The 12,144-nt window shown below is 33.1% G+C and overlaps 1 protein-coding gene across 10 annotated transcripts in view; it reads right to left on the bottom strand.

The window, feature by feature from the left end:
• The window catches only part of UNC80 (unc-80 homolog, NALCN channel complex subunit), a 218,502-nt gene that overhangs the window by 126,074 nt on the left and 80,284 nt on the right, over positions 1 to 12,144 (bottom strand). For all 10 annotated transcript variants that reach the window (XM_074298820.1, XM_074298825.1, XM_074298823.1 and 7 more), the window contains exon 23: positions 3,109 to 3,321. In XM_074298820.1, coding sequence (XP_074154921.1) covers positions 3,109 to 3,321 — 213 coding nt within the window. The remainder of the gene's footprint in view (positions 1 to 3,108; positions 3,322 to 12,144) is intronic.

Genomic DNA, 12,144 nt, shown 5'->3' on the forward strand with positions numbered 1-12,144 from the left:
TTATAATAAAAAGCATGATGTCCCAAAAGATTATGTAACACACTAGTTTGTGAACTAGCAAAGAACAGAGTTAGAATATGAATTTAATTTTTTTCTGTTGACAAGCCCAACTTTCTACTATAACATTTCTTATTACTGAAGTCCCTTTTATTCCTTCAAGGTCCAGTTAAAATGCCATCCTTTTCACAAAGTCTTTCTTAATCTCACTTATCTCTCCTTCCCTTTCTCTACCTTTCCCCTCCCAGGAAAGTGAAATTTTTTTTCCTCAAATTTCTCTTAGCATTTTGCCTCCTCTGTCCTTCTGGCTTTTTCCTTTGTCATATTCATGTACAAAACTGTGAGTTCCTTAAGAGCAGAATCTGTTCCTTATCTTGTATCCCCAGTGCCAAGCACAAGAGTAGGTACTTTAATTCAATTGAATTCTGCCCAATGAGAATTTTAAGCAAATTACTAAATAATAATGTTTTCATTGATGAATACCAAACCAAAGCAGACATGGAGTTGGCTAAAGTATCATAAATTTAAAAAAAAAATGCAATTAGTGCTGAATTCTTAGTATCCAGGGAGAGCATGAGCTGGTCTTTACCTTTCAGATTTAGTGGCAAACTTAACCATTATCAGAAAAAAAGAACTAACAAGGTGATTTTAAAAGCTCTGGCAAGATAATTTGATTTTAGCTCTAAATCTGATAAGCTCTAGCCAAGCATGACTAATAAGAGGAAAATGCAAAAGGAAACCCAGAAAAACAGACAGCTGGGGATGAACTTTTCATAATAACATCTGGAGTTTCATAACTTCTTGGTCTCAAGAGTTCAGCTTCTCTTAACTAAGACAAGCTTTCAAAATCTCTTGTCTCAGTAATAAACAACAAAATCATACTAGGAGATGCTTCAGGGCTAAAATGCTTGATTCCCATCTGTTAAAACTCCCAAGTAAAGAGAACAACTGAATAGACTTTCAGATAGGAAGGAGGGAAGGGCGCAGTGGGCTGCTCTGAAACATGTTGTGGTTATTAGCATTGCTTATGAAGGAACATAATTTGAGGACTTCTTAATATAGTTTCTGAAACAACTTGTTCATTTTAAACATAACAGTAACTACCAAGAGGCAACATGGTGAATGGATAGAGAACTAGTTATAATTTCTGGATGGTCTAAGTTCAAAAACTACTTCTGACTCATTTAAAATATATGACTTTAGGCAAGTCATTTACCTTAGCAAAATGCTAAGAGAAATTTGAGGAAAGAAGATTTCACTTACCTGGGAGAGGAAAGGCTGTAGTTAAAGGGAAGGAGAGATCAATGGGATGAAGGAAGAGTTTGTGGAGAGGGTGGCATTTTAGTCAATTAGAAATGTTATAGCAATTAGAAATGTTATAGGAGAAAGAAAATTGAGCTTGTCAACAAGAGAAACCTGGATTCTTAGAAATACTTTAAGTCCATACTTTGCAAAAAAAAGATGCTCTATTTTCATCAACAGAAGGATTTTCAATATTTACAATGATTTGTATTTTCCCCAACACTTTACACAATTACTTTCTTTTTGTCTTATAACAATCCTAGGAGGGAACTTGGATCTCTGGTTTTTAGGCTGACTAACTTTGTGGAGAGCCTGTAAGATCAATTAGTACTCAAAGCATATTATGTAGATAACTAAATCAATTTTGCTAAATGGCAGCAAAGAACTAGTTGGAAGTAATAGATGCAAGAATTAGGAAGAGGTCTTTGGGCGGCTTGGAATTGATTGAAAGCTAATGGCCTATCTCCAGATGTAAAGGAAAGAAAATGTTTAGATAAGCAGAATTTATAACAAGTACTGAGCATCTTGGCAGCACAGTGGACAGAGTTCCAGGTCTGGAGTTAGGAATATTCATCTTCCTGAGTTTAAATTAGACCTCTTATACTTTCTAGCTATGTGACCTTGGAAAGTCACTTAACCCTATTTGCCTCAGTTTTCTCATCTGTAAAATGAATTGGAAAAGGACAGAGTCAGTTACAACCAAAAAAAAAAAAAAAAAAAAAAAAAAAACTGAACAACAATCATGACAGTTTTTACTTAGAAATTAACATTTCTTTTGATCTTTGTTCTATTTTTGAGTATTGTTACTTACAAAATAAAACATTAACATTATTTAAAAATTAATATATTCAAAGAAAAAGCACATGGATCCATCCAATTTTAAAAGCAATGATCTTTATCTGATAATATCAGAACTAGAATGTTTTTAATAAAAATTTTATAAAAGACATCATATTATCTAGATTATTGTAAAATCCTATTATATTTGGCTTTTTGGGGCATGATTCAGGAGAAATTTGGACAAAAAAGACCCTTCTATATTCTCAGAAATATTAATAGATGCACTAGAATGAATTATTAAGGGAATTCAGGTATTTTATTATAGTTAATAATTTTAAAACTGATACATTTTCAAAGATGTGATAGGATAGTATAGGAGCAGGCTGGTCTCTTTGATGGGAGAAAATGGGTATAATAGATGGCAATGGCCTTATGTTTTAATCCTACCTCTGATACTTAACTACCTATATGATCTTAGACAAGTAACTCACTTTGTAGGACTTAGTTTCCATATATACATATATTTGCTGAGACAATTGGGGTTAAGTGACTTGCCCAGGGTCACACAGCTAGAAGTGTTAACACTTCCTAACACTTTCTAGTTTCCTTATCTTTAAAATGAAGAGTTTAGACTAGAAGGAATCAGGAATTTTTTCTGTAGGAATCTTTTCTAAGTCTGAACTAGCAGCACAATCTTTGCATCAACTCTATCAGAAAGAGACAGGGCAGGCATTAATATTTCTATTTCAATGAAGAGGAAGCTAAGCTTCAGGCAGATACCACAAACCACAGATTTAGTGGTGATCTGGAATTTTAATCTTAATCTTCCAACTTCTTTTTGCAATAAACACTATACCAATTCTCATAGAATGAACTCAAAGACTGTCCTCACTTGATTTTTCCTTTGACTTTATATTTTAATGATTAGGGAAAATAATTTTAAAATTGTAATGTAATGTAACTTCCATAAGAAGTCCTCACTACTCAATTTCACTCATTTTTACAAGAGAAGAAATAACTGTGGCTCACATCTCCCCATTGATAGAAGAGCTTGGCTGCATTCCACTGTAACTTTTGGTTCCGCTTGTTGCCCACAATTGGTGACCGGCCTCGAGAAAGGCCTTTCTTCGTGATGTTGACATGATGTCCCTTCATCCACTCAGGCCAGTTGCCACGGTTACAGCGATGAACAAAGCGCGCACACTCCAGAAACAGCGCTGCCCTGGCCACGACTGGAGCTTCCTGATTCAAATGGGAAGGAATAAAGAAATCAGAGATGATTAAAGCAAAGAACATCCAATTGTCCAAGTAGGAAATAAATGTGCCATTTGGGAAATAGTAATTTTGGGAGGGCCTCAGAATGAACAAATGATTGTTTTTAACCTACTTACTTATATACCTCCATTATTTTTCATTACTCTCATACTGGACTTCCAAAATGATGTCAGTCTAATGCAGTGGCATGAGGTCCACAGGCTTGAGAACTTTGGATCAAGAAGAATAAAATTTCAAGCAAGATTTTGCTTTTGAGCTCGTTGATTTCAGAAATAGCTCACCAATACAAGATATATCCACACCCACCACCCACTTTTGTACATTCAGGGGGCAGCTGTGTCATGCTTTGGCATGCAAATCAAGGTATGTGGGAAAGTGCTGGGTTTCACTGAATATGTGGAGAAAGAATGATCCTTCTCATGAAGCAGGCAAACACTCTAGTTCTAGTCCTTTATGTCCTTAGTTTAGTAAAATTCTAGAGCATTTAATTTCCCTCCAGTTAATTCAATTTGTGTGAGGTGAATAAAAATAAGATTCATACTGTCCCACTCAACAAAAGGTTATTGGCTGCACTCCATTGAAGCTTATTATTCAGTTTGCTTGGCCTCTGAGACTTTGTTTAGTCATCTGTGAAATGGGGTTAATACCTTCTCAGTCTCCCTCATAGAGTTTTAAGAGTCAGATGAGATGCTATATGCTAAAGTGCTTTATAAATTGTTGAATACTATATATGTAAGATACCACTATTGTTTTTGTTATTTTAACAGAAGGATGTGGCCATTAATATCATGAAGAGCAACATAGGGAAATGGAGACTAATTTTAAAATTCTGGATTCCAAATCTGGTATTTGTTACTTGATATATCTATAATCCAGACCTAATCACTTAACCTCTCTTAGTCTCAGTTTCCTTATCTGTAAAATAGAAATAATAATTCCTTTACCTATAGGGCTTTTGTTAATTGTGAATGAAATAATGTATGTAAAACAATTTGCAAAGTTTAAAATAAATATAAACATGGTTATTATTATTTCTACTAATCATATTAGCCTATATATACACATTATGAAATATATGTTACAAACAATATGATCAAACTCATCCTAATTATCATAACATTACCACCTGGTTGATCCAAAATATATCTTCTGGCCAGTTAGAAAACAGATTGGGATGAATTGGTCTATTTTTATTATAGGAATAATACAAAAGATGTAAGCAATGACTTTTAAATGTATTAAAATTGGAAAATATCTAATTCATAGGAAACAAAGAATTTTGGGAAATAAATTGTTGTTGGAAATATTACATATATATATATATATATTTAAAGGCAGTGTTAAGATTGGGGGAAGGGGAGGGAGAGAAGGATGTACATAGGAATCTCAGAATGTCAACTCAGACAAGCTCTGCTATGATCTTAGAACCAAAGACACTATAATCCTTCAAGGGATGATGAAATATGAAGTTCTTCCTACAAGTTTATCACATCACAATAATTAAAAAAATAAGATGTTAATTGAAGGCAGTAAGAACTAAAAAACTTAACAAACAAATTACTATTTAGTCTCTTTTAAAATGGTGATTTTTATGTTCTATCTCTAGTTAGCAACAAATTGTCACAATAAGTAGATCCATGAGTAATTAGGTAAAATATCTGAGAAGATAGAAAAATTGGGTGATATTTTTGGATTATAAAGTAGAAGGGATTTAGTCTATTTTTTTGGTAATTCTTTGAAACAAAATCCCAGGTCCAACATGCTATTCTCTCTCTCTCTCTCTCTCTCTCTCTCTCTCCTCTCTCTCTCTCTCTCTCTCTCTCTCTCTCTCTCTCTCTCTCTCTCTCTCTCTCTCTCTCTCTCTCTCTCTCCCCCTCTCTCTCCTAAATTCAATTATGATTAATTTGCATTTCCTATAAGAAACATTTTAATAGGAAATATTTCCTAGGCCATAGGTAGAATTGGAATACATTTAAAATAATTAAATAAAAAACCAAGCACAGTTCTTTAATTTCTAGACTAAGATATTTTTTTACATACAGTTTTAGAATGAATAGTTTAGAGGATTCTTTCCCTTCTTCCTTACTTTGTTCATTCCTTCCCTCCTTTGTTTGTTAGTTCCTCCTTTGCTTGTTTGTTTCCCTTTCAATAGTGAATATACCATTCATTTTTTATCATTGTTCTGACCTCTCCCTTCTCTTATGACTTTTCTTCTGCAGTCATCCCATTGTTTATCTTCTTTTGCTTTCTTATATCTCCTACCACCTCTTCTGTCATTTATTGGCATTTTAGTATCATTCTGTAGCTATTTCCTCACATTTTTCCCTTTCTATTTTTTTACTGTATCTCATATATAGATATATTGTGCATTTGGGGTGTTCCCATTGCTTCTTTTGTCTTAGCTTTCATTTATATTGTACAATTCTCCTCTCTTTCGACTTCCTATTTTTGGCTTTCCATCTTCTCCTCTACATAACACCTACTTAAAGAATTCTCTAACATTTTTTAGGTTGATTGATCTAGTGACTTCCTCTATTTTTACTACAAGAACAGTATGCATTTGGAACACAACTCTATAGATATCTTCCTAATTGAGTCAAGTTACTGTAAGAGTTATAAACTTTCATAACTCTGAAGTCCAGTGATGAATTGTTACCTCCCTCAATCAGCATATTTCTGAACACCTACTATGTGGAAAAGCACAATGTAACTCCCTGCTTTATACAGAATTATGGATAGAAGTCTAGAGCACTTATCGGTGGAGCTAAATGTGGGAAACATGATTTTTTAGAATTTGTTTTATGATAGTATAATGGTTACACTGGATCACTTGAGAAAGTAGAAAGTTTTTTTCCCAAAATTTCCTCAATAACTATTTCTTATAATGCTCAGAAATACTCTTTATGAGACTAAAGCATATTTATGTACATTACCAACTGTCATAATTTTTTAAAGGATTGACTAAGAATGCACAAATAAAGCAAACAAACAATTCTAAAAAATATGTCACCAACTGCATTGCATGTACAAGGTTTAAGACAATTCTCAGGGACTAACTTTAGGAGTATGATGATGATTCCACATAACAAACAATTATCTCATGGGGCAATATATCTACAAAATAAAATATTAGACATGGACACATCTGTATCAAAGGAGAAACAGAATAGTGCAATGGAAATGTTTTAAATCTCACATATGATACTTGATTACCTCTGTGACCTTAGACAAAATTCTTTAAGTATCTTAACCTCCCCAACCTTTAGTCTTCTCAACTAGAAAAAGAGGAATATTGGATATTATACCTTGTGGGTTTTTTTTCACCTTGACTTATTTGACTAGGAGGCTGACAAATTTTTGAACTGTATGTAACCAATCACTTTCCTTGAACAACTGGTTAAGAAGGTACTAGCTTGGGCAGCTAGTTGGTGCAGTGGTTACAGCACCAGCTCTGAAGTCAGTAACTTAACCCCAATTGTCTCACCAAAAAAAGAAGATGCTAGCTTGAAGGGCAATGAAAATGACATTTATTTTTAATATGGCATACTTCTATCACCTGGAAATCCTGGTTTAATGCATGTTGACTGGGATCCTGAGAACATTTTTCAGATGAATGTAGGAGGAGAATATTATGAGGTGGATATTTTGACTTCTAAAATTAATGAGTGGGCTCTCTTCCCCCAATCCAAATCCATGCAATAGTGATTCTGCTTTTACTTTCTTTTAATTCTCAGATGGCAAAAAGATAACAAGATGAGAAATTTAAGGGCTGAATGAAGAATGGATGACCTTAGCTTTGGATCTCAGGTAATTATTAGATGCCGATTACATCAGCCCATTAGGAAAAAAACCCTTGAAAACAGTTATTTTCTAAAATGGTGACTACTGCAGAAAAAAGTCAGGGCAATATACTCAAGTTGTTAAAAATACCAGCTCTTAATTCTTAGGAATTTCACAAAGTAAAACTCAGGTATTGTTACTAATTGATCCTGAGGAATTTCTAATCCAAACTTACTGATAGAATAGAGACATTTCCATCTTAGCTACAGAATATGCCCTTAATGATACAATACTTGATCTTAATGAAGTTTGCAGTGAGGTAAATGTGACACTTAATTGGCGTATTTAATTATCTGTGTAGATAGATGAAATTGTAAGATTTTAAAACATTTATACAGTGCTTTAAGATTTGCAAAGATTTTTTTACATACATTATCTCAGAAGTGAGGCAGTTTATTTGGTGAAAAAAGTTCTGGTTTTGGAGCCAGGGAACTTGAGTTCAAATCCCAGTTCTGACATTTACTCTTTGTGTGATCTTGGACAAGAAACTTGACCTCTCTAACCCTCAATTTTCATCTGTAAAGATACAGGTTTGAATTAAATGATCTTCAAAGTCTCTTTCAGCTTTAACTCTGTAATCCTACGATACTGTGATTAAGGAATAATCACACAATTCAAAGGTTGTACTATTTATTACATTTCTATAGAGGACTGGTGAGACGCTTAGCATCTTGGTGCTTTATAGCCAATGAAGCCATGTTTGATAGAGATATCCTTTTCCCTTTCTTTGAAGCATACATGTTATTTTATAGAATATGGAGAGAGTCAAGGTGCAAAAGCAAGGATTATGATGCATGGTCTAGTAGAATAGCAGATGGTCCATAACATGGATTTAAAACTCAGAGTATGCAGAGGAGGAAATGAGGCACTCAAGAGTGAGATGGAACTAATGTCTTCATAAGATCCTCACAAAAAGTTGAGTCAAAGTGCTGGTTTTCAGGCAGAAAAATGGAAATCCTTGGAGAGGATTCTTCCTGAACTTAAACATAAGTCACTTTCCCCTCCTTTGATAGATCTTACCTCTTAACACGCAGTGCAATCTGAAGAAGCAGCAAGAGAAAGATGGAGATATGACAGAATGGACAGGGATGAATTGACATCACAGAGAAACACATCACAAATGGAGAGAAATGAATCAGGCGAATGTTGCATAGCTGAAAAGAACCACAGGTTACTACAATGAAAATTAAAACTAAACACCAAAGCAAAAATTCTACTCTACTGTTGCTCCCCAAAAGAAGGATTTTGCATGTTATTTTGAAGTAGGAGTAGGTCATAGTTTTTAAACTTATCTCCTGAAAACAGTTCTCCTTTCATCTCCTCTCTGTATTGGATTGATGCCACCTGAATGCTTGTATTCCATCAATGAATGGTTTCTTATCCCCAGAGTAGCACAAAAGGGGGGGGGGAACTTAACAAGCAAATGAAAAATACCTCTTTCATTAAAGTTATCTAGTTGAATTTTCAAAGATGTCTAAAAATATCATTATGCAATACAGTTCTTTACCTTCAAACATTTATAAACTAAAGGACTTTAAATTTCAAGCTTTCCTCTTTATTTTTCCACTGTCATCTCTTAAATTTTGCAACAAAAACAAATGAGTGGAAGGTATTTTTCACATTTCCCTGCAGATGCTGTTTAAGAAAATACTTTATTGTTACCTAAGAAAAAGTCACTGAATCTTAAGAGGAATTTCAGTTTTCTGAAAGGCACTAATTGATATTTCCAGAGAAGAGAATATCTTTTTAATTCAAAGAAGAGGGACTACAGACTTTGGTCATCCATATCATTTAAAGTCAAGATTCATTTTAGTCACATTTGTGATATTCTGCAATCTAGTTGGACCAGGCATTTCTGTGGAAAGAGCATTATGCATCTTCTGGCCTAATTACATTTACAGTCAGTTTCTGAGGCCATGCTGACACAGTCAGACTGGTGCAGGCTGAACCACAGAAGCCTCATCAACCCAGTGAGAAACTAATTTTCATCTTCCTGGGAACAGCTTTCTATATAATTCAAGGACCTAGAAAATAACAGTTCTGAAATGAACTGGAACTTTGGCTTTCACAGAAATGTGTTATATTTTCCCCAATAGTCTGATCTGAGGAGGAAAATGTTAGACGATTTCTTTTTCTGAATGTATTAAATCATGGAAGTATCTGGAACAGTTTGCAGAAAGCTGCCTCCTTGATACTCAATCACATATTATGTGGATGTAGGACAATATGGAGACTAATAGAAGGTGTCACTGGAAAGATTCCTTGGTAAATACATGAGACTACTACATTTCTTTTTAATTGACAGATGTGACTTCACATTGAAAATGTGACAAATAAGCTGTAGATAATGAATTCAGAAAGACTTATGTATACTGCTCAAGGCTAGTAGAGAAATAATAGGAAATCTATGGAAATTGTTTTGAGGGAAGTCACTGTCTCACTTCAAATAGGAAAGCATCAGTTCTTATAAACCTATAGAGAAATCATTATTCTATGGGCTTTATTTTTTCACAAAATAATGAACAGTCTTTCAAGAAACTATCAATGCTAAACTTTAATTCAACAAGGAAATGAACCTAAGCTATCACTAGACTGTCACATTAAGTAGACTTTATTAACTTATCATTTAAAAAGAAAATTAATTAATATTGCTTCTATAGACTTACCTTTTTCTCTTAGCAAGTCTCAATCTATTTGGGAATAGGTTGTTAGGAATTTGGTAAAATTTTGCAACATTTTAGTTACTTTTTTTAAAGCACTATATGAAATGCACAGCAGAATCCTGTTTTAATAGCTTATTTTAAAGTGTGTCAAATCCTGCTCTCTTAAAATATTATAACTGCATATAGTAAATGTATGATGAACATGACAATTAGTTAGAATGGCAGGTGTCATTCTTGTGAGAAATGTCCCCTTTTTATTTGCAAAGATGAAATCAATTAAAAATAAATTTGAGAAGTTTTTGAGGATTTCTATGTGATGTTTGGTATGTGGCAAACCAATTTTCTAGCCTTTAGTCTCCAGTGAGAAATTATCTAGAATGAAATAGTTGAAATTAACATTTTTTAAAAATGGAAAGATCATGTCTCCACAATATTTTAAAGCAGAAAATTGTGAAATATTTTAATTCTTACTTTATTTTGCTAGGGATTTCTGGCAAGTATTGTTACCAATTGGAATTTATGGAACAGAATTCTATTTTTTTTTCCATTTTGAGAAAGTATATTTAAGTTTATAACACCAAAATAGGCACTAATTAATCCTTTATTGCCAGAGTACAGTGATGAACAAGACTATATTATGTAAAATCCAATCTTAGATGTCATCCCTTAGGCAGTTACATGGATCTTTTTGACCTCCTAACTAAAATGATATAATACATCTAATGTAGTAGGCTCCTGTTTTAATGAGAACAGCATGCTAATCTACTTTAAAATCACTGATGGCAGCAAAAAAAAAAATGTATTGACTCCAAGTCTGCTGCAAGGCACAAATTTGGGTTCCATATTTATTACTTAATCTATATTGAGTTCTTTGCCTGTATGAAGCACCAGGTATCTGACAGGCTTCCTTTCCCCCATCCACTCCTGGAGCAGTTGTGGTCAAAAGCAATATTGTAGTTGACAGATAACTTTGAGAGAAAAAGAGACATAATATTTGTGGTGACTATTACCAATATGGTGGATTTTTGCAGCATGATCTAGCAAAATGGTACTGACATTAGAATAAAAAGATCAGAATTGAAGTATTGAATCTGACACTTACTAGGAATATGAACTAGGATACTGTACTCTCTGAGAAACTGGTTTTCTCATTTGTAAAATGAAGGTAATACTCAGATTTTCTATCAGGAAATGAAGAGGAATTTTCAAACTTAAGACACTTAAAAAGATGCTCTCATACTTAATATTATTTTTTGACTTTTTATGTAATACTGTTTCATTTTGTGTATATATATAAAGCTTTGACAATAACGAAGGTCCTTTCAAAAATATCAATGTATTTGAGAGGAATTACATTCATTTCTTGTTAATTTCTTAACAAAAAAAAAGTCAAAAGAGGCTGAGCTGAACCTAAAACTAGAGTTGATTATCCCTAATTTTTGTCAGTTGTCATGGCAACAATGCTAGGGGAAATATTTGAAATAAATAAAAAGCTTTTCCTTTGCATAGATTTTGAACATGAACATTTCAGAAGTCTGTATATACTTATGTTTTTATAACTCTGTTATTTGACAGAATTTTTTCTTTGTAAGCATATTAATAATTTTTTTCTAACAAAAAAATGTTGGTTATATAACTAAGATAGCAAAATGTCATTGGTGTTTTTCTTTTTAATAAAATATTGAAAATTATTTTCTTCATCTAAAAGATTATGCTTAAACTTTGGATTTAAAATAAATGCGAAGAATAACTTTATGTTTATTCAAATTCAGACCTTTAGATTGAGCGACAGGGAACAACAGTACAATAGTAAATTATTTAGCAAACAACATATTCTGGTATCTATGTTTTTGAGAGCCACAGGTATATGGCTATTAAGTATACTTTGAGTGAACTCTCAATATTTTTCTTATATGTAGATATCCTCTATCAATAGTTAAAATAGGGCTTTGAAAGTTTTTGCCTAAGAAAAATATAAAAAACATAAAAACAGAGGCTGAAATCCACATTTGAAATTTGATCAACTCAGCTTTGCATTAAGGAAAATTGGCTAAACAATTCAGTTATAATTAGTCAAGACTCCATGAATATAGTTGTATTTTGGATTAGGGATTCAGTTACTCCATACTTCTTAATTTGAATTATGTTTAAAGGCTATATGTAATCTTCCACTATCTTAAAAGTCAAGAGTTTTAATAGAGCTTTACTTAAATCAATCAGGGAATAAATAAGACACCTAACTTTCTGCTTTTTTGAGGATATAATTCCTCATCTGTAGGTTTAACCA

This window comes from Sminthopsis crassicaudata, chromosome 3 (assembly GCF_048593235.1).
Source record: "Sminthopsis crassicaudata isolate SCR6 chromosome 3, ASM4859323v1, whole genome shotgun sequence".
NCBI lineage: Eukaryota > Metazoa > Chordata > Mammalia > Dasyuromorphia > Dasyuridae > Sminthopsis > Sminthopsis crassicaudata.